Source organism: Silene latifolia, chromosome Y (genome assembly GCF_048544455.1).
Source record: "Silene latifolia isolate original U9 population chromosome Y, ASM4854445v1, whole genome shotgun sequence".
Classification (NCBI taxonomy): Eukaryota; Viridiplantae; Streptophyta; class Magnoliopsida; order Caryophyllales; family Caryophyllaceae; genus Silene; species Silene latifolia.
This window is the reverse complement of record NC_133538.1, coordinates 140,029,899-140,054,164: the sequence shown is the minus strand read 5'-3', so window position 1 is coordinate 140,054,164 and position 24,266 is coordinate 140,029,899. Positions and strand designations below refer to the sequence as shown.

At 38.6% G+C, this 24,266-nt stretch overlaps 1 protein-coding gene across 1 annotated transcript; it reads right to left on the bottom strand.

The window, feature by feature from the left end:
* Nucleotides 1–4,488: 4,488 nt before the first annotated feature.
* LOC141629057 (uncharacterized) lies at nucleotides 4,489–5,457 on the bottom strand. The gene has a single exon (XM_074442127.1). It carries the CDS (start codon nucleotides 5,455–5,457, stop codon nucleotides 4,489–4,491), a length of 969 nt encoding a protein of 322 aa, XP_074298228.1.
* Between the last annotated feature and the right edge of the window lie 18,809 nt (nucleotides 5,458–24,266).

Sequence of the window (24,266 nt, the reverse complement as noted above, 5' to 3'; positions counted from 1 at the left end):
TATTTTATGCTTGTCTCAACCATGTAATTTCATAATATATTGTAGTTGGTAAAAACCAAAGTTGAATTGGGTACATGTTTCGTAATCCCACTTAGTTCCATGGTCTTATAAATGCCATTAATGTACACCATCCAATCATCCAATATGGAGTAATAGAGATTTGAGCTAGACAAATAAAAAATTAAGAGTCTTCGTTTAAGGCAAGTATCACATCCCAGCACTGCTCGGTTACCTTTTTTTTGCCTTATCAATAAATTTCCATATCTTGTATTAAATAGATTGAAACACGATGCCCCAAAAGCTATATAAGAGGCTAAATCCCTCTTAATATTTGTTTGAAGCCCTCGTCAAAATACCCTCCTTAGGCCTTGTGTTAGAAGAATTGATCTTCTTTTGTGCTTTTTGGTGTCAAACTCATCATCTCAATAAAAGAACTACTCTGTCTGTCGTCTTTTTCTTAACTGATGTTAAATACCTCTCTCTTTGACACAGCAGGAACTAGAAGAGAGCTTTCGAGATTTGCGATGGTCTGGAAAGGAACGACACGGCTACACGGGTATGTATTCATCTCCTTCTTCCTTGTCAAATCAAATATCGATCGGAGTTCGAATCATACTACTGCCTGAGTTTTGATTAGCATCAACCCGAATTTCGCCTAAGCTTTGTCTGTAAATTTGGCTTGCTCTTTGATTATAACTTAGAAATTTGTCCAAATTTCACTATGAATTGTCCTGCTTTCCCTTTTATTCTTGTGATGATGTTACCTTCTGGATTATTAAATTGAGATAATCCTCCTTAACTATCTACATGGCTGCATAGTGATGTATTATACTGATTTTGTTTGTACAACGTTTATCCTCTCATCTTCAATTTTCATATTTTCTCTCTTCCTCTGTGCTTTCGAGTTTTGCAGCCAATCAGAAAGTCGACATCAAGCACGAAATCCTCGTATTCATTTGACCATGTGTATGCGTTCGTTTGACCGAAGCTTATCTCAATTTTCAGTCTGCAATTCTCGACCGATTCGGACAAACTAACCAGAATTTGACCATGAATTGATCTGTCTTTTTCTTTTTACCATCTTATTCATGATCAACAATTGCATGAATAATTTACTTGTGAGAAGCAAATTTGTCTTTTGTTTCTCTCTTCTTCGTGTAGGCTCTTATCCATAAACTAATCGATCGTAGCGTGCTAATGTCTCATGCCTAGCTCTTTGTTATTTTTTCATGACAGCCACGAAATTATGCGATTATCCTTTGTAGACTAATGCTCAATTAAGTTTGCCGTTATCAATCGGAGAGCTGTGATGACATCCTTTTTTTGTATAGCGTTTGCAAGAGTGACAACGGTGGCGCTGCTTGGACCGGTGCTTAAGGTCACACATACCTCGTCGCTTCTGCCGGCCTGATGATATATAATGGTCAAGTATGAGTATTGTGATGTCGCGGCGATTTCTATCTTCTATAGATAGCTAGCTTCGACGAAGTACTTGATACGGCCATATGGGTATTACTGATTAAAATAAATCATAAATCATCCTCCACTGCAAAAGTTTTCACTTTTTTAATGGGAAAACTCTTCAAGATACTACGTACCAAGTAAAGCATTGTGTTCCACTAGTGAAAATTTATATACTTTGTGGACGGCCAGCATTGTGTTCCACTAACTCGCATTTTCACATTTGTTAATTATTATATACTTTGTGGACGGCCAGCATTAGGAGTTGGTTTGTTATCGTCTCTTCGTGGTAGTATTTCCATACCCTTTATTCGTCCGGCCCCTTTCTTTGAGCTTTATATACATTCTAACATTAGACATATCTAGCCCGTTTCATTGCTTGTATGGTTGTTAGCTTGTTGTATATGCAGGGGTCCCTCTTGATCAAGCAATTTTAATTCGAAGGCGCAATTTTATTTATTCACCACAGACGATTTATTATTTCAGACAATATTTCAGCCTCTAGTCGAGTTGTCAGGGTGAACCCACTCGGGTCATCGCGACACAGTTTTGAAGACTTATTGCCTGTTAGGGTGAACCCATTTTTTTTTGGGTCATCGCGACAGGTTGTGTCAGGGTGAACCCATTCGGGTCATCGCGACACAGTTTTGAAGACTTATTGCCTGTTAGGGTGAACCCATTTTTTTTTGGGTCATCGCGACAGGTTGTGTCAGGGTGAACCCATTCGGGTCATCGCGACACAGTTTTGAAGACTTATTGCCTGTTAGGGTGAACCCATTCGGGTCATCGCGACACAGTTTTGAAGACTTATTGCCTGTTAGGGTGAACCCATTTTTTTTTGGGTCATCGCGACAGGTTGTGTCAGGGTGAACCCATTCGGGTCATCGCGACACAGTTTTGAAGAACCATGCAATGAACCTCCTTATGAAGACTATTATTTCATTACCCTCTCCTCATGAGACCTGCCGGACGAATAAACTTCTAGACATGATGTCCCTCCTACTTGCAAAAGACTTCCTCATATTCTCTATATTAACTTGTATTTGTCCTTTTTTTTTTTTTTTTTTTTTATTTGCAGGGATGCAACTCGCAATGGACCTGACTCGTCGACTCCAAGAGAGTACGAGTCACTCCTGGATGGGTCATCTTGGGTTCCCTTTGGAGTTACCATGCAATGAACTCGCTCGTCGATTGTAAGGAAGTTCCAAGCCTTTATGTGCCAGATTGTTACATCATTTCATCACCTGTATGCGATGTGACCCTCTTTTTTAAAGATTTATCCAATGCTAACCGTGAAGCAAATAGTGTAAAGACCCAGCTCAAGCGGAACTCATCATCGATTAACATGGCCTTGCTTTTACAACCTTGGTTGATGATTGACTGTAATTTTAGCCGTACACAGTTTAAACTCTTGCGGGCCAGGAGTAATTATTTTGCTGTAATTTTTTTGGTTTTTTGGTGTGGCTGCACTTGAACAAAGTGTTTGCTCAAACTGCCTACGTACTCGCAAAGCTACCAAGATGACAACTTGCAAGATCAAGCCCAACGTAGTTCAAGAGAGGGATTTTTTTTTTTTTTTTTTTTTTTTTTTTTTTTTTGGAGGTGTGGCTGCACTTGAGCTACATATTCACCCAAGTTGCCTACGTACTTGTGAAGCACAAAGTGTATTTCACAAGATCAAGCCGACGTAGTTCATAAAGGAAGAAAGGAGTATATATTTTTTTTTTTTTTTTTTTTTTTTTTTTTTTTTTTTTTTTTTTTTTTTTTTTTTTTTTTGTATACAGTTTAACCTCTTGCTTAGGAGCTTGGACTTGCAGTTTACGCTCTTGCTTAGGAGCCTTCACTGTTGGGATTTAAGAATAGTAACGCTTCAAAAACTTCCCATTGATTGGGCCTACTCGAACGCCGTCTTCATCCACGATTTTGTAAGCACCATTTGTATAGACCTCCTGTACCACGTATGGACCATCCCACTTAGAGGTGAACTTGCCAACGGCTTGTGAGAGGTGATGATTGGTCTTCGTCTTTGCAGGACGAGGTCTCCTACTTGGAAAGAACGAGGGCGCACCTTTTTGTTGAATGCGCGTGACAACCTTGCTTGATAGCACTGGAGCTTTTGTTGAGCCTCTAATCTCTTTTCATCGAGAGCTTCCAACTCTGCTAATCGCAATTTGTCATTCTCATCATCTGTGAGTCCCTTCTGAATAGCAATGCGTAAAGAAGGGATCTGCAACTCCAAAGGCAACACGGCCTCCACTCCATACACCAACGCGTGCGGGGTTGCCGAGTAGGTGTTTTGTATGTGGTACGATATGCCCACAACGCCTCACCAATTCTTTCATGCCAATCTCGCTTTGACTTTGCTACTACTTTTCTCAACAAATTGCAAAGAGTTTTATTAAAGGCTTCAACCAAACCATTTGCAGAGGCATTGTACATGGATGACTTGTATTGTTTGAACTTGAATTTTTCTCCCGGACTTGTCATCGGATGGTTGAAAAATTGTTTCCCATTGTCGATTGTGATACGTTGAGGTACACCATATCTCAGATGGATTTGGGTTCTAATGAAGTCCACAACATTTTCTTTCTTCACTTCCCGTAGTGTGATGGCTTCGCCCATTTTGAGAAGCGATCGGTGGCGGCGAGTATATACTCGTGTCCATTTGAGGCCTTTGGAGTAAGAGGTCCCACAACATCAAGTCCCCAAGCTTCAAAGGGCCATGAAGAAACAATGGGTGTAACGCTCCGGCGGTTGGTGTATGAAGTTTGCGTAGAACGACGGGGTTCACATTTTTTTGCAAAGTCCATACAATCTTGCACCATGGTTGGCCAATAATACCCCATTCTCTTTACGCGATCATGAAGTTTAGGCCCAGTTGATGAGCACCACAAATGCCGAAATGAGCTTCATGCATTGCTTCGGTAGCTTCGTCCTTGCTTAGACACCTCAACCATTGGCCCGAGAAAGAACGTCGTCAGAGTGTCCCTTTATAGTGAATGAACTTTGGAGCACGTCGACGTATTTCTACCTTATGTTTGGGATCATCGGGTAGTTTTTGGTGGTCCAAAAATCAATGATAGGTTGACGCCGATCATCTTCATCAAGCGTGTAGACGCAAATCATGTTGGTTGTGTCTACATTTTCTTCTCCTTCAAGCGATGATACTACCCAACGATTGCGGATCGGGACTTTCATAGACTCTTCGCCCCGATGCCAAAGTGGTGCAAGATTAGCAAGCGCGTCAACCAACTTATTGGCACTCCTTGGCACATGACCAACATGGATGTCGTCAAGTTGATTCAGCAGTTGTAATGCCTGTTGATGGTAGGGAATCAAGTCTTCCTTTTTCACTTCATATTCACCAAGGACTTGGTTGACCACAAGCTTTGAGTCGCCGTAGATGTCCATATCTCTAACACCTATTTCGATCGCCATTTGGAGGCCGAGTATGAGAGCTTGGTATTCTGCCATATTATTTGAGCACAACTGAGTGAGCGTAAAGGAGTACGGCATGAGATGATTTTGTGGAGTTACGAATACAACTCCGGCTCCAGCTCCGTCCTTCCTTGCAGCACCATCAAAGTACATTTGCCATGGAGGTAGGACGTCCACATAGAAAATTTCTTCTCCTGGGAGGTCATCTCGAAATTTCCCACTCTGCTTTGACCGGATGATCGCAAAGAAGTCGGCGATAGCTTGGCCTTTGACAACCTTTTGAGGCACGAACACCAAGTCATACTGCTTAAGTAACATTGCCCATTTCGCAAGTCTTCCAGACAAGACTGGTCTTGAGAGTATGTACTTGATTGGATCGGCTTTTGAGACCACGTGTATGGTATGCGCCTGCATGTAGTGTCTCAACTTCTGGATGGCGAACACCAAAGCAAGACATATCTTCTCTATGGGCAAGTAATTCAACTCGGCTCCAACCAAGGTACGACTCAAGTAATAGAGTGCTCTCTCTTTACGGTCTTCAATTTCTTGAGCACACATTGCCCCCGAGCGTTCTTGTCTTTGCGATGTAGAGGACAAGTGGCTTTCCCCGGAATTGGTGCCCCAAAGACGTGCACTGGCCAAGTACTTCTTGATGCTATCAAAAGCATTTTTGCATTTTTCATCCCATTGGAATGGAGCATCCTTTTTCATGAGATGGCTGAATGGTTGGCAACGTCCTGCTAGGTTAGATATGAACCTTCGAATGTATGCCAAACGTCCTTGCAATCCGCGCAACTCTTTTAACGTCTTTGGTTCCGGCATTTCGTTGATGGCTTTAATTTTTGTTTGGTCAATTTCAATGCCTCTATGCCTAACCACAAACCCCAAGAACTTCCCAGATGTGACACCGAACGCACACTTGAGTGGATTCATCTTGAGTTGACATTTTCTAAGTCTTTCAAAGACGGTTCGAAGGTCTTTGATATGGTCTTCTCTTTTCTTTGATTTGACAACCACGTCATCAACATAACACTCTATTATTTTATGCAGCATGTCATCAAAGATCTTTTGCATTGCGCGTTGGTACGTAGCGCCAGCATTCTTCAATCCAAACGGCATGACTGTAGCGAAAGATCCCTTTTGGGGTTCGAAAACCTGTTGCTTCTTGATCTTCGGGTGCCATATGTATTTGATTGTAACCAGCAGTACAATCCATGAATGAGAGGGCTTCATGACCAGTGGTTGCGTCAATCATCAACTCTGTAACTGGCAAAGGGAAGTCATCCTTCGGGCATGCATCATTAAGGTCTCTGAAGTCGACACATATGCGCAGTTGTCCATTCTTCTTTCTGACCGGGACAATGTTTGCTATCCAGGTAGAATATTTGACTTCTCGAATGAAACCTGCTTCAATGAGTTTATTGACTTCCTTTTCAATTTCAGGTACAAGCTCCGGCCTGAAACGACGTTGAGGTTGCTTTTTGGGATTGGTGCCTTTCTTGATTGCTAGACGATGAACTGCAATTTTTGGGCTGAGTCCGGGCATCTCTTTATAGCTCCAAGCGAAGACATCTTTGTACTCGACCAATAACTTGTAGTACTCCTCTTCTTCTTCCTTAGTCAGCAAAGCACTGACATAAATGGGGCGAGGATCTTGATGGTTCCCAAATTGAGTTCCTTGAGTTCATCCACGATCGATTGCCCCCGTCTTCAAGTGTTTTCGGGGCCTCATCGGCCTCAACTTCTTCATTCTCGTCGGTATCTCTTCTCTTGTGATATGATATGATGACATTGTAACTTCTAAATCTCTTGGCTTCTTTACATCAGAGGGACGTGAAGAGGAAGGAATAGGCTCAACATTTTTTGACTGGCCTGTGAGAACTAGTACGCGCTTCCTTGCTTTGAGTGGCTCATGCTGGATGATATCCACTACTTGCATACGCTTCATGCGAGATGGTATTGCGCTTCTCAAATCATCGCTTACTCTTACTTCTTCTTCATTTTGTGTTGCAAAAGTTGAGAGAGGACGACCCTCACCACTATTCCTCTTGAGAGCCCCTAGTCGACTGAAGACTGTTTTTGATGGACCACCCAAGCGTTCATGTATTGCGCCCTTCTTGTTTATGCGCAACGAAGGTGTTGACACTTTGACCTTACTTTCTCCTTGATTGCCAAGCCTAGCAAAGACAGAAATGTGTTTGGTTGAAGAATTTGGTCTCCCTAACCTTGTAAATATAGAAGGACGACACTTCTCTGCAGGTGGACTTATTCGATCGAAGACTGAAGATGGATGCATCTTTTCCTCTCCTTCTTCATTTTCTTCAACCTCTTCTCTTTGTGATGTCTTTGAGAAGATGCGGTAGCCCCTTTTCTACGAGCACCAATCTTCACAGGTGCAGGAGACTCATATCCGAGGCCGGCCCTGGTCACCATGAAGCTCCCATCTTGCTTGAACACTTCATGTTGCGCTTTGTTAAGACCGTACGGCTCAACTTCTATGACTTTGCCGAGAGGAGTCGGATTTGTAAAGTCATATCCAGCCTTCGCAAGTAGCTTGTAAGCATTGGAATCAAATATCCCCTTGTTTCCTTCACTTGATGATTGACTGGATGAACAGACAAAGCCATTCGGAGGAGGTCTCACAATCTTCGTTTGAGATGAACTTGGTAGAGGTGTAACGACTTTGGCTACCCATTCCTGCTTGAACACCAGACTTGACTTTTTATCCTTAGGCTCTATCTTTGGTGTTAGACACTCTGCAAAAGGACTCTCCCCATCTTTGCGGCGAGACTTCGGGATGTAGCGTAGTACTGGTGGTGTAGTTTTCTGCGGCGTCTCTTGCTTCTTGGGTGACCTGACGCAACAGAGTAGCTGTTTTGTTGACCTTGTCTACATCTTTCTTAACATCATTTTCTTTAGCAGACTTGCACTTCATCCTCTTTGATGATGTTCTTTTCCCGCTTACCTCCTTTTCCCGTTGAAGAGATGGTGGTTGGCATGAATTCACCGGGAAGTACCATTTTCTTCAAAGAATTTTGCATCAGCGAAGAAAGAGTCGACCTTAGAGAAAGGTTTGGCGTCTCCGTCTATTTTCCTTTCGCCACCACGATAATATTTCAAGCATTGATGGAGGGTTGAGGCGACAACTCCGTTTTCGTGCTTCCAAGGTCGTCCCAGCAATAGTTTGAACGATGTCTTGCCATCCATGACATGGAACAATGTGTCGGAAGAAAGATCACCCATGGTAAGGTTCACACGGATCATGCCAACCGCACGCTCCCCATTCAAGTTGAAACCATGAATCATTGTTCGACTACTCGAGAGTTCATCCATTGTGATCCCTAATTCATTCATGGTGGATTTTGGCATGAGATTGACTCCTGAGCCTCCATCTATTAAGATGCGCTTGACCTTTTTCCCCCGGATGTACCCCGACACATAAAGTGGCCTGTTGTGAGGCTTGGATCCAAGTAAAATCCTCATCCGAGAAACTCAAAGCTGCATTGCGGAGACACATCCGATTGATTGCTCGGGAGGCTCGCATTTTCCTTCATCTTGCTGCGTACAATTACGGCTTCTCAAGTCCTTGAATTATCAGCTTACGCTTATCTTTAGGTAGATGAAAGATTTGTTTCCACCCCATGTTTGTAGGAAGGGCATGGAGAGCAGCCACTATTTCGTTCTCTTTTTCAGAATGAGACTGTTGTGGTGATACCGCATCATCTAGGCCCCTTTCCTCATTCTTCTTTTCATCGTCGCCACCTTCAGTAGCTGAGATTGTGCACGCAGTAACCTTGTTCATGAAATCTCGCGGGAAGAATTCTTCTAAGGTGACGGGACTTGGTGGTTCTTGTTCCAGCAAATCAATTGGCAAGTTTGGGTACCTATTCACGTCGGGTTCACCAAAATTTGTAACAGCAAATTTTGTATTGCGATAACTGAAATACAAAACAAGGAAACAATTAAATTTTATTAATAAATATCAAAAGTACGTGTACAATCTCTAATGTATCCTCCGATTCTAATATGTCAGTAAGGGGTACGTGTACGGGGTACACGTGAGGGGTGCGCGTGTAGACAAATTTAATTGCTCTACGCGCGATGTAAATTTGATTTCTTGAGAGGGTCGCGATGACTTGAATCTCTCTTGAAGGTTTGAACTTGTGATTGAATCTTCAACGCAGGCGGCACGATTTGATGTGCTTGTTGACTGCTTGCAATGATTTTGACAGAGAGGATTTGTAGGAATTTGTACCTTGTTCTCTCTAACTCCTTTGCAATTATGAATTTTCCAACCCTTTGAATGAATGAGAAGAGCTCTATTTATAGAGTTTCAAATCCCCTTGTTGGACTTTGGTGGTCACATGCCCATTTGTGGGTTTATTAGCAACCTTGGCCCAAATTTGATTCTTTCTGGGTTTAGTGATCCGAATAACTCCTTTGTAATCCGAATCGACCCATGTTTCATTTAATCGGGACAAAATAATTAAATTAAGTTAAAGTTTGGTATTAACTCAAAATAATTAATTTATTTTATTTATTCGGCACATTAATAAATTTTCCGTGCCTACACCGCCCTTGACTACAAGTCTTCCATGACGTCCTTCATCGTCTCCAACGGTCTGATTCCTCTGACGTTACGCTCCCTCGCTTCCACGATCACCTATGGCTTTACTTTATCCGTCTTCCTACTAGGTTTCGGTTAATTGCATTTTCCGTGAATACATAGAATAAATATCGTTATCTGGTATACCCGGTGTACGGTGTACCTAAGAATTTATCGGCTTTTAAATTTTTTTTGTTTGAATATCGTTAGCTGGTGCACTTGGTGTACATAGAGGTGGTACTTGGGTCAGTCGGGTCGGGTTGGGTCATATCGGGTCAGTCACCCTTTTCGGGTCGGGTTCGGGTCATTATCGAGTCGGGTCATTTCGGGTCAATGATGTATCGGGTCAGGTTGGATTTGGGTCAGGTCATTATCAGGTCGGGTCATTATCGGGTCCAGTTACTTTACAACATTACTTCAATTTTTTACCATTAAATTTAGTTTCTAAGCATTATTTGGTTTAATTACTTCATTATTAAGTCAAACATAACAATCTAATTACAAAATTACTTTCATTTTGATCAATATTAAACTTAATAATTGTCGGTTTATCAATTTAATTGGGTCAGTATCGGGTCGGGTCAATATCGGGTCGGGTCTAGGTCGGGTTAGGGTCACTGATCATCGGGTCAGGTTGGGTCACTGGTCATCATCGGGTCAGGTCGGTTTCGGTTTCGGTTTCGGGTTGCAATATTCTCGGGTCGGGTCAGATTTGTTTTTAAATGTATTTGTTTGTCTGATTTATGGTTATGCTATGGTATTGGTGACAGATATGCATTGGACGTCAATGTCGGGCGATCGGGAGTTGTGTTGACACATGTGAAATTATTGTCACAAGCTCACCAACTTCCTTCACATTTTCTTGCGTTTGACCTTGTCTTGTTCAGGTAATTTCTTTTCTTTTCGCGGTAATTAATTTTCGACTGTTTATTTTAAGAAATAGTCTCTCGCTGTCAATTATTTTGTTATCTTTGATTAAAATACCGCTCACAAAGAATTAAAAAAAAAAAAAAATGATTGAGACGGAGGGGAAGTAGCAACCGATATTTCCATTGACTAATTAAAATTCACTGTTACCACAATATTGACTTGCCTTTTGAAGCGACTGTTGATAGTTAATTCTGGTGACTGACTTGCAGGGGCGAAGCTAGTAGGTGGCAAAGGGTAACCGCCGCTACCCCAAACAAAGAAAAATCAGTTTGAAGATGATTATTTGCTACCCCAAATCTGAGTATTTAGGAATAAATAAAACAAAACGCATACAGTAGACAATGAAATTGTTGTGTCTCAGTGGTAGGATAAGGGGTACTCAATCCAGTTGTCAAGAGTTCGAGCCTCATAGTGATTTTTTGATTTTTTTTTTCATTTTCAATGCCTCGTCAAATGATTCTTTTAATTGATGAGCGGAGTAATCTCAAATAAATTTCGTTAAACCCTGCCAACTTTACGGTAACAATTCAATAATTAGCTTCTCGCCTTTTGATTAATTTGTTTTTTTTTTTTGCAATATCGCCGATGTCCATTCTATTTGTGTAATCGGGACTTTGTTTTCTATTTTACTTAAAAGATTATGTTTGTTATATTTGTCTAAATCATAAAGTATCAAAATTATATAAAAAAATAAAATGAAAATAAGCTGTCAATTATATGGTGAAGATTTGAAGTCATTACGTAGCAATGGTTACGCGTTTTATGCGTCGGAAAGCTATATAATCCAAACTAGCTTAGAACCCGTGCAAAATTGCACGGGCGGGCATATATAGTTAATATATACTCCCTCCCATCCACTCTTTTCTTCCCTATTTCCTAAAACGGATTATTCAGGTTTTCTTCCCCTTTCCTTTTTGAGAAAATTTTTATTAATATTATACTCCTATCTCTCTCCACTCATCAAACCCCACTATATCCTTTATTAATATTTAATTCTAATTATTCCTACCTTTCTCCAATAACCAAACTCCACTCATCTCTTTTATTAATATTTAATCCTAATTATTCATACCTCTCTCCAATTACCAAATCTCACTCATATCTTTATCAATATTATACTCCTCACTTTTAATCTCTGTACCCACTTCAAATGGGAAGAAAAGAGTGGATGGGAGGGAGTGTAAATTAGTTTTTTTGTTATTTGCAGAAAATTATTAATTTGAATATATAAATAATTTGAGGAGTACTACGTTTCTCCTCTTACACGGTTTAAGCTATTGTCAACTTACTCCGCTTGTATTCGATCCTATACGTTTGTGAATTAGTCAGGTATAAGAGCCGTCTTAAGTTAATAGGAATACAATTTAAAAGAATAATTGGCGTTGTGGAATTTGTGGAAGCTATATTTAAATCAAACTTATAGAATCAGATAAAATTGAGGGATAGCTACCATATCATTTCTTTAATTAAAACATCCATAAGGTACCATATCTGTTGTCTGTTTGTTGATAATTTCAAAAAGCTGCAAATTTTAAGGGTTAAGCTTTAAATTGTTTTTATAAAATTAAAATTTGAAAATGGCGTAAAATTAAAAGACATGAATTATGCTTAAGCAAAACAATCATGTATTCGGTTTTATCACCAATTTTAATTGGAAATTTACTCTTTCTTTAATTACACTTGAGTGGATGATACTTGGACCAGTTTAATGTTAAGAATTAAGATGGATACCTCAGTCTCTTTAATAGTTCACAAATTTTTAAGCGGGACGGTATCTCATTAACGTTCGGGGGAAAACTCTCTCATAATAATTAGTTATTATTTTTATTTTATTTTATCTTTATCTTTTTAATTATTTTTTAGTGTGTTTATTGCTTGTTTCTCATTAGTGTAGTGAGAGACGGTCTCTCAGGAGACTTACTGGAGGGAGTTAAGGGAGACTAACCGATATTAGATCGTTCTTCTTTCTCTAATTAATCGGGTAGCAAAACATATATTTTTATATTAGATGCATATATGAAAATAATCTTGTGATCTTATCATAAAATATGCCTCACATACATGGCGAGTAATTAAGGAGGTTGAAATCAAATGATGGATGGCTACATTGGCACTGGAAACTTCCCCGTGAAAGAGTAAAAGCCTCAAGGTTTGAATTATATACATAGGAAAAAAGAGTCGTCCTAATTAAAGCTGAGACAAACCCTTCGACAGTGCAAAGCAGTAAAAACTTTAAATGGGAAATTGCTTCTAATATTAGCGAGAATTAGCAAATAGCCAAAATATCGGGCGTTGAACAACTTAACACGGACTCATATGAAGGAATTTGACAATGGGAAACCACACCAATCAATTTCTTTGGATGAAATGGGCAAGAAACCTTCACATTGGGGACAGTTGGAACAACAACGATATTTCCCTTCTATTCGAACTTAAAGTGTTGCAGTTACAAATAATCAAATACACTATATACAGAACAGAAGAAGAGCGATGATCAAAAAATCATACATCAAACCCCTGACAAAACTTGCTCGTGCTTCGTTGGCCTGTTTAGCAACAAAGAGAAGCTTAAGATACAACAATATTAGAGACAAACTCATAAAAATCTTCAAGAAGAATACTGTTGTTATTAAGGCAAATCGAGAAGTGGGCAATGGTGGTTTACAAATTGCTAAGTGAACCCATTCAACTCCTAATGACGTGGGTTTGTGTTCATCAACTTCCAAATACCAGTTGTAAACTATACAACGTATATCTTAAGGAGGATGTATCAAGTTAAAGTAGAACTAAGACCGGTAAAACAGTATGTATTAACAAAACCAGCTACCTGGGTGAAGGGTGACAGACTGACAGTCTATCCGAATGAGGGTTAGGGTGGATCTAGCAAAACCTTAGTTATATAAGTTATGTTTAGAAAAACATTATTCCGCAATTCAACACATGTAACTAGGGGTGAGCAAGTTTAGGTCCGGACCGGACCATTTGGTCTGGACCAAACCCAGACCGAATTTTTTAGGTCCGGTCCTCGGTCCTCATTTTTTGAGTTTTCAGTCTTCGGTCCGGTTCAGACCAAACCCGGATATTTTAGGTCCGGACCAAATGGACCGAATTTTATGTTTCTAAAGACTATCATTAGAATATTATAAACTAAATTACCATTTTATCTTCACAAGACATTATAAATTAATATTGAGTATTTTTTCTGAAAAACAATCGTCTAATTATTCATCGACATTTAATTTAGTGAAACTTAAATGTAATTATCATACACGAAATAGTGAAAGAATTAGTTCTAGGTCCATTTCAGTCTAAGACCTGACCGGACCGAATATTTCGGGTTTGGTCCGGTCCAAGACCGAAAGTTTTAGGTCCGGTCTTCGGTCCACAAAAATTTTATTTTCGGTCTTCGGCCCGGTCCGGTTTGGTCCGGTCCGGTTTGGTCCGGTCCGATTCGGTCTTGGACCGATGCTCAGCCCTGATGTAACTACTAACCCAAGATAAGATTGATTAACAGAAAAAATAGATTCAATTGTGCGGAATAATATTGTAATTGCCAACTAAGGTAATCTAATAAAGAATTCATGATTTGGACTCAAACTTAATCAACTTTGATTCCATTATGTCTTTTGTTATCCTAAGAAAGACAAAGTAATACTCTGAGTGTTATACATGATTTTCACTTTGGTACTCCAAAGTTTCAATAATACATGTGTAAGACGATTTTACGTAAGTATTAATGTAAAACCACTACTCAATTGGCTTAAATATCCGTAAAATAACTACCTATACCAACTTTGATTTATTAGTTAGATTGTTAGAAAGGTTTTAAATAAGACTTCTCCCATAATTTAGTAACCAAGACGAATTATCGGAACTGAAGACAACATAAATTAACAAATTCAACTCTATCATCATTGTCATTGTGAATATAAATGCAAAACATTGTCCCAAATATTGTCATCACTTAAAGAGTGAAAAGTCTAGACAATCAAAAGTTGATTCTAACCACAACATATGGAGTATTAAGCAAAATATAACTCTGCAAAACGATGAATGTCTCACCCTTAGATCATGTCCAAACAATCACAAATTTACAATACCAAAATAATTTTGCAAAATCAAATTCTCCATATACGAAATAAACTCTACACTATAAATTTTTAAATTAAATTGAGAAAAGTTAGAACTAATGATTGATAAATACTTACAGTTAAAGTAAGAGAGATAAAATGGCTTACTTGTTTGATTTCTGAAGAACTGGCCAAGTTGAAAAGATGGAGACTAAGGGCAACAGCTGATGAATAAGGTTATTGAATTTATGGAGTAATCCTGATATTGAAATATTGGTATTATTAGAATTCTATAATGGCAAAGATCAAGGAGAGTGGCAGAGGAGAATATTAAGAGATATATTAGGAAAGGATATTAGTCTGTATATGTGAGCAAATAAGGTTAAGATTATTAAGAGATCCACAGGAAGAGGAGATAGACGGCTGTGGGTAGACCAATTTAGGTTAAATTGTTAGGCGGGAAAAAATCACATAGAAAAGCGCCACGTGTCCTAATTAGGGTTTACTGGTTCTTGTATTATAGTTTTATATTATATAAATTATAAGCGAACAATAAAGTATTTTAAAAAAATTTATGTTATGCAACAAATTTTTTTCGTGAATCCCATTTTTTTCTTAACAATATTTTTTTGCTACCCCATACGTAAAATTCTAGCTTCCCCCCCGCTGACTTGATTTGCATTTTGCTTTTATTTTCGACACTCTGTTATTCACTGTTGCCACAGTATCGACTCGCTTTTTGGAGAACTGTTGATAGTTAATTTTGGAGGCTGACTTGATTTGCATTATGATTTTACTTACGACTCGCTGTTGCCGGTATTTTGGTTAGTTTTGGAATTGTGGATGACTATGGTAAAGTAGATTAACAGGTTGATGTTGAGAATGGAATCTGTCAATTTTTGGGATTCAAATAGCTGTTGCTGTTTGTTGGACAATTTTCAATTTTGTAAGCATGTTTTTTTTGTTAGTAGACGATTAAAGTAGAGAGCATTTTTAGTTGTGGAGTAGGATGTGGATCCTGTTCTAATCAAGGTACAAACTTTTAGTCTTTAGGCTCTGTTTGGCAAAACGACCTGAAAAGGTAGCTGAAACCTGAAAAGCTACCTGAAACCTGAAAAGGTAACTGAAAATTAGGAGCTGATAAGGTGACTGATTATATAAAAAAATCGTTTGGCAAACTAACTGAAAAGGTAACTTATTTTGGTAAAATGACGTAAAAGCATATAATAATTATTTAATATATTATAAATTGAAAGGGTAAAAAAGTAATATTACCAAGAATCAGGTACCTGAAATGTGAAATGCTACTCTATGTAACATTTCATTTCAGGTAGCTTATTTGGCCAAATAAGCTACTTGCCAAACACTTCCATAAAAATAAGCTACCTGAAATTTTGCTCAAAAAAGCTACTTTAGTCAAAACAGGTACCTGAAATGTCTTGCCAAACGGAGCCTTAGTGGGATTTAAAATTTAATATAAACAAAGCTTCACTAGTAGTCCGGCATGCATATTGCAATGGGTTTTTTTGTCTTGGGTTTGTAAATAAAAACTTTTAGAAAAAGTGTCCCATTGCAAATTAAAGTTTATTCTTAAATGAATAAACTAGGTTTGAAAAAAAGAACCAACTTCTTCCCAAAAAAAAACAAGAAATTGTAGAGATAGCAAATTAATTATGGTCTCATTAAAGAACTTTATTCAAAGTTCTTCCATTGCACCAAAAAATTCTTAATTATTAAAATTGTCAAATTCTTCCTTTGCACTTGCTCTTAGTTATTTGGGGGAATCACTTAGTCACATTATTGTTTGGGTCATTTCTGCATATTGGGCCAATACAGGATTAGGTCCATTAGAGTTGGTTTAATAAATTGGGCCGAGGAAGTTGACAACTGAAGAGGAGTCCGCGCATTGAAGGTCATCAGGGAGATCAGGGAGAATGGTATAAAAAGCAGCGATTATAGAAAGAAGCGTGGTAGGACCGCAATTACTTGCCATACAAGGAGTAGGACATGGCTAGGGCTCCTACCCTATAAATAGTCAAGGAGACGATGAAAATTATTCATTCAAGAATTACCACGCAAATACAATACATTGTGCTAGCTATACTATCACGTCATCTCCATTGTACTCATTCTTATATCGAAGGCTAGTGCAATCCTTGGAAGGGTACCGTCTCTTCCCGCGGTCGTTTCCCACATTGGGTTTTCCGCGTCACCAAATCTCTTGTGTCACTTTTTACTTACGTCTTTAATTTCTTTACTTAGCATTAACATAAACGATTCAATCGACATACAACGAATAAGACCACATTGACCTTACTAAACCTAATTCGGTAGAAAATTACCAACACAATTTGGCGCCCACCGTGGGGCATTGTGGTCGTCAATCGTTAATTACTTAGGTACATAATGGACAAACAAACATCATCAGCCGTGTCAGGGAGCAGTCGACCGTTAATACCACCAAATCCTATCCAAAATCCAGCATCGGCGGCTCAAACTCAAGCATCCGGACACACACCAAGAACCACATCTGTGACAAAAGTCACTCTGCCTCCCAAAACACCTGCTGTGGCGACACAATCCAGATCAGACAAGGGGACAGGAAGTTCAAACCTCACTCCACCGCCAAGTCCAACACAAACCTTGCTTAGTGGCATGGAAAATCTGCAGAAGGTCATGGAAGGAATGCGAGAAGACTAGAGGAAGGCAGAAGCTGAGGCAAGGAAGAGGAACAGGGAACTCTGGGCGCAGATAGACATTCTGAGACAACAGTCCAGCACATCAGCAAGCGCGAAGGATGAAGGTCGGGCCCCAATAGTGGATCTCACCCAGAGGGCATCGGGTAGCAGGAGTCAACCTCGGCAAATACCAGCCGAACTGGTAACAAGATTAGATCTGACAGCAGTACCAACAGGAGAAAGGATATTCCCACAAGGACTTGGTTACCTCACACCAGACAGCTGGCAGCCTGCCAGCCGTGTGGAAATATAACCAGGTAACATCCCAGTTAGTAACCTCGTAATATCTAACGAAACACCAGGTGCAGGATCCACAGGTAGTCCGCCGGTAAGCTGGCACCAAGGAACGCTCGTGACTTCAGCCCCATTAGGTAGCACGCCGCATCAGAATCCTCTGGAATTCGGGCCTGGGAGCAGCACTCCGAATCAGCAGATCAATAGCAGGCAGACGTAGCCCGGATTCAGGAAGCCTGACTAACAAGCAGTATCTAGAACTGAGGGAGATGTTGAGCAGGGTCCCATGACTGCCACCTCAACTCGAGAAGGCAGCACCCGACAGTTATGCTGACTCGCCATTCGTGAATGCAATAGCTGTTATCGCCATGCCGAAGGGATTCACAAAACCGAACATGGCTCTCTTTGATTGCACAACAGATCCCTTTGACCACGTAAGCCAATACAAGCAAAAAATGATGACAGTGACAGCCGTCGGACACGTAAAAGAAGCCTATATGTGCAAGGGGTTTGGATCCACACTGTCGGGACTAGCACTCCGATGGCTCGTAAGTATTCCTAACAGATCAATATCCACGTTTGCCGACCTGGTGAACGCATTGACTCAACAATTCGCAAGCAGCCGGAAGCCACAAAAGCATGAAGGCGACTTGTAGAGAATTGTTCAAGACGCAAATGAGACCATTGGGGAATACAACACTAGGTTCAATAATGAGAAGTGTTGGAACTAGTGTCCTCCACAGTTAGTGTGATAACATATATAAATCTCTTATAGGTTCACAAGGGTATACTTAGTATTTTATCAGTTGATTAACGTTTACTTAATAACGGTTGGCTTGCTAGAAGTTTGACGTTATTATCATGCTGATGGCGGTGATCAACTGGTCCCTAAAAGTCACACCTAAAGGATGTGTTTGAGAGATGTGATTGTATGAAAATATAATCACATTGATGCCTTATATGACTAAAAGGTTAGTCCATGTATTTGACTAAACAGTTAGTCAATGTGATGATGAGACGATTATTTAATTCAATTAAATAATATTAGCTGAGACGAATTAACTGTTAATTCGTAAATTGAATATAAACTGTTATATTTAATTAATGTATATAATGTTAGCTTAAACGAATTAAGATGTTAATTCGTAATTAAACGTAACTAGTTATATTTAATTAGCAAATTATAAATATATTATATTTATAGTTAATGTATATATTATGCGATATTGTCATAATAAAATGTTGACAGACCGGTATTAATAAATCGACTACAAACTGTTGTGTGTGGACTTATTAATACATGTCGACATAATTGACAATTAATATAATACACATTTTATACATTTTTAGAACAACCAAAAATGAGAAGATTTTCTCCTTATTTTTGGTGGTTGGTGAAACCGAAAAATAAGAGGAAAAAGAGGAAGAAAATATCTTCCTCTAATCCCCCTCACTTGGACAATTTTAAGAGAAGAGAAAGAGAGATTATTTTCTCTCATTCTTTTGACCTAATTCTCTCATCACAAAACACAAAACCCTAAAAATAATTATTAATTTTGGGGATCTCATTCTAGCAAATTGAGAGGCATTTCTCAAAGCATTTTGGGTGCAACAATTAGGAGAATATCGATTTCGATATTGTTCTTAGGCCAAATTGCTAGGACCAAAGGTTAATTCTAAATCTCTATTCTTTTGTTTATGCAATTCGTTTATGACTAGTAATTTCATATATCATAATTCGTTATAATCCGAATTTTTCTTGATGAAGTATACTGATATTTCCCACAAGTGGTATCAGAGCATAGGCCACGAAATTATTTTATATGATTTTCATAAATGAATTCAAACAAAAATTTTGAGAAAAAAAAAATCATTCGGCCGAATTAATTTTTTTTTGCCGAATCAATTTTTTTTGTTTTGCCGAGATGGATCTTGTTTTTCATGCTTTATTTCCATTTTGATTTATTCATATTGTTGTTTTAACTAGTTAAGATGATAATATGATAAATTTGTAGATGTTTTGATTTAATAAGAATTAAATTAAAATGTAAATGAAAATTGTTTTATGATTAATGATGATTATTTGTTTTTGCTATATAGTTTTTGGCTCACATGATGTTAAATTGTTATTTAAGATCATGATTCATTAATTTAAATGTTGATGATTATGCCAATCTCGTTCTAGTAGCAACATTAAACAAATTTGTTTATTATAAAAGGGTTGTTTTTATTGAAAAGAAAAAAAACTATATTTTTTTTGGTTTTAGGGCTGAATGCAGAAAAGAAAAAAAAACCGTTTTTTGTTTTTGTTGGCACAATGCCGAGAGCACAAGAAGAAAGAAAAAAAAACTGTTTTTTTCGGTTTTTTCAGAATGCCGAGAGCATTTCTATAAAAAAAAAAAATTCTTGTTTTTTTTCTTTTTGTTGTTGTGTTTTGGCCATTTATTATTATACATTAAATTTATAATGTATGATTGTTAGTTGTGAAAAAGTTCACAAATTTAAGATACCTAATTATTTTAAAGAGGTTTAAAATAATGTTGGATTAATTCATATTACAAGTTAATATGTATTAAGATTGGAATTATTGTGAGTAATTGAGGAATTGTCACATAATTTGATCATTTAAATAGGTGGTTTGGATAAATTACTCTACATAATTAAGGAATTATGTCTTGAATGTTTAATTTATAGTTGATGCATTTTATTTAGTTGAATGAATCGTTGAATGGTTTATTTACGTTTTTTTTTTTTTTTTTTTGCAATTGGTTGTAATTTGTAATACCTAGTGTGGCCTTAGTTAATTATGTTTTCGTAATGATGGAAATATAATTTTAATGTAATTTTGAGATCTCGTATCTCCTTTGGTTTTCTTTTATATTATGGATTTTGAAATTAGAATGTAAATAGGTTTATTATGTAATTTTTAATTATAATTTTGAGAAGACTAAAGATGGAGATTGGATTGCTCACTCCCGCTACATGGACCAAGATGGAACATCAAGACAAGCTTCTCGGGTCCAAGGAAGGATTCCAAAGTTGTATTTATGTTCATTTTGGTAGATAGGCCACACTAGGACTTTGTTTTTGTTTTACGTTTTTCCATTCTTATTGGTTTTCTTCACATGATAGTTAGTGCATCATTTTCCGCCTAAACCAAACCACCTACTACTTAAATGCATGAAAATTGACTCATATAGGTTGGATGTTAGTTTTCATAGACATATAGATGTCACGCAATTTTAAGCCATCATCTTAGCTTATTCATTCTCGCATGCTAGATATTAGTTCACTTAAAATGAATTAAAATAAAGTTGATGGGATCTTCCTCTAAAACTGAAATTGAGACTAATCTTTATAGGCCAAACAGCTATGAATCCCTTCTTCGTCGGTAGGCATATAGGATCTTACTCTCCATATGACCCCTTCTACGTTGGGTAAGTAGTTTGTGTTGACTTATTTTACCTCAACATTATAATCCGAAGAGTTTCTCGAGATTATGATGGACTATAGATAGAATTTACAGAAATTTATCAACCAAGAATTCTAAAAGTAGAATTAGCCAAAAGGTTGGCTTATCAATTTATAGATAATTGAGTCTTGGGATCATTTATATAATTCTTGAGGAAGGTCAATTGTATAAATGCTTGAGTCTTCGCGTTATAACAGTATTGCATTAGACTTAAATCATAACGATGAGTATGCTTATTATAATTTTTCCTTTTCGCAGTGTAGAATTCGTTTTATATTGATAATACTGCTTACAACAAATGGCTGGAAATAATGATATCCCTATGCCAAGTGCCACACTTGGACGCGAGTCCTGGCTAAAAGCTTTCATGGACCACATGAATCAGTTCACACGACTGAAGAATGACGGGTCCAATTTTGCAGACTGGGAGGCGTTATTACGGAATGCTGCCATTGCTGACGGTAAGATCAAGTACTTAACTGAGCCAATACCACCAAACCCAGGCCCCAATACAAGAGCTAACGAGTCAATTGCTTATAGTGACTTCGTTATGGAAGCGGGTGCGATAAAGAACGTACTCATTTTTGCAATGGAAACCAATTTGCAAAGACGCTTCATTGCCCAAGGTGCAAACAAGATTTTCACTACGCTCACTAATGAGTTCTCAAAAGCACCGAGAATCGTTACTTATGAGCATACCTGTCGCTTCTTTGATGCGAAACTCCAGAAGGGCCAACCGGTTAGCCCACACCTTCTTAACATGATTGAGAATGTCGAGAAACTGGAGGCACTTGATTGCAAAATCAGTGAGAGCATAGTCATTGACCGTATGCTTCATTCACTTCATGATGGTTTTGCCCTTTTCAGGGCAAATTACTACATGAATAACATGAAGAAAAGTCCTCATGAGCTACACTCACTTCTCCTACAGACCGAGAAGGATATGAAATTGAGTGGGAGCATGAAGCAAGATGTTCTCATGATTTCCAACAAGAATAAGGGTAAGGGCAAGGCTCACGGTGACCTAACTGTAGGAAAGCCAAAGTTTAAGAAGTCAGGAAACGGTAAGAGTGGGCCTGGTGAGACTAGTGGCTCACTAGGCAAGGCAAAGAGCAAGGACGGTAACGTTGAGTGCCACCATTGTCACAAGACTGGACATTGGAGGAGGAACAGTCCCGTGTACCGTGAGGACATAAAATCAGGCCGCGTCACTCCTGTTGGTATGTCATCTTATATTCATATGATTGAGATTAACCATGCAAGTTTCGGAACTTGGGTACTTGATACTGGTTGTGGTTCTCATCTGTGTAATCTTTTGCAGGGCCTAAAAAACATCAAACCCCTCGCAAAGGGTGATGTGGACCTGCGAGTCGGGAATGGAGCACGAGTTGCTGCAGTCTCAATGGGAACATACGTAATCCAGCTCCCTAGTGGTTTTAAGTTATATTTATATAACTGTTACTATGTACCCAGTTTATCTAAGAATATTATTTCTGTTTCCGTACTTGATAAAGACGGTTTTTCATTTTCAATAAAGGACAATAGCTGTATTTTCTCTTTTAATGAAATGGTTTATGACAAAGTAGTTTCCATGAATGGAATTTATATCTTAGATCAAACCACAGAGATATTACATGTGAATAATAAGAAATTAAAGGTTTGTGACAAAGATCAAACTTATCTATGGCATTGTCGAATGGGACACATAAATGAAAAACGTGTAAAGAAACTCATTGAGAATGGGACTATTCCCACATTTGATTTCTCAACGTTTGGCACGTGTGAATTATGTCTTATCGGCAAAATGACTCGAATTTCCTCCAAAGGTGTTGGAATGCGCGCTAGTGACCTATTAGGACTCATACATACTGATGTATGTGGACCTATGTCAATCACCGCAAGAGATGGCTATAGGTATTTTATCACTTTCACGGACGATTTGAGTAGATACGAATATGTCTACTTAATGAAGCATAAAAGTGAGTCCTTTGAAAAATTCAAGGAATACCAGAATAAGGTTGAGAACCAACTGGGAAGAAAGGGTAAAGCACTCCGTTCAGATTGGGGTGACGAATATCTTTCAAATGAGTTTGATCAACACCTTAAAAACTGTGGAATAGTTTTGCAGTCAACTCCACCTGGAACACCTCAATTAAATGGTGTGTCCGAACGGAGAAATCGAACACTACTTGATATGGTTCGATCCATGATGAGTCACACGGTAGTACCTGATTCATTATGGGGTTTTGCTCTTTTGTCAGCTGCTCTTATACTTAACCGAAGTCCGTTTAAAGCTGTCGACAAGACTCCATATGAAATGTGGAAGGGAACGGTCCCTAACTTGTTCTTTATTCGGGTTTGGGGCTGTGAGGCTTATGTCAAGTGGAGACACGAGGATAAGCTTGGCCCGCGATCGGTCAAGACATACTTTATTGGTTATCCAAAAGGAATGTTTGGTCATTACTTCTATTCGCCTACCGAACATCGAGTTTTTGTTGCGGCTAGTGCGAAATTCTTAGAGAAAGAATTTCTCGAGAACAAGTCAAGTAATAGAACCTTCGAGCTGTCGGAGATTCAAGAACCAACAACCGAGGAATAGATGGAGGAAGTTGTTCCTTCAACTGATGATACAGTTAATATTCCTCAGGAACCTAGGAGGTAGGGTAGAGTCTCTAATCCTCCAGACAGATACATTAGTATGGTCGAGGAAAATGACGTTTTGCTCCTAGAGAGTAATGAACCCGCTACCTATAAAGGTGCCATGGCCTGTTCCGACTCAAAGCTATGGCTTGAATCCATGCAATCCGAGATGGACTCCATGTATGAGAATGACGTATGGGATCTTGTTGATTTACCTAATAAGGTACGACCTCTGCAGTGCAAATGGCTTTACAAAATAAAGCATTCTGTAGACGGGCAACCAGATACCTATAAAGCATGACTAGTGGCAAAAGGTTTCACTCAAGTGCACGGATTGCATTATGATGAAATTTTTGCACCCGTAGTTATGCTGCGTTCCATTCGGATAATCTTAGCGATTGCCGCTTTTCATGACTATTAAATTTGGCAGATGGATGTGAAAACCGCCTTCTTAAACGGTTATTTGGAGGAGGAATTGTACATGGTACAACCGGAAGGTTTCATAGATCCTGAAAATCCTAAGAAAGTGTGAAAGCTTAAGCGTTCCATTTATGGACTTAAGCAAGCTTCTCGGAGTTGGAATCATCGTTTCGACCAGGTGATAAAAGAGTGTGGTTTCACTCGATCGGTCGAGGAACCATGCTTATATATCAAGTCGAGTGGGAGCAAGATTATTT

Coding starts and splice junctions, on each gene's coding strand:
- LOC141629057 (XM_074442127.1), bottom strand. CDS start 5,457: ATGTGTGCTCAAGAAATTGAAGACCGTAAAGAGAGAGCACTCTATTAC.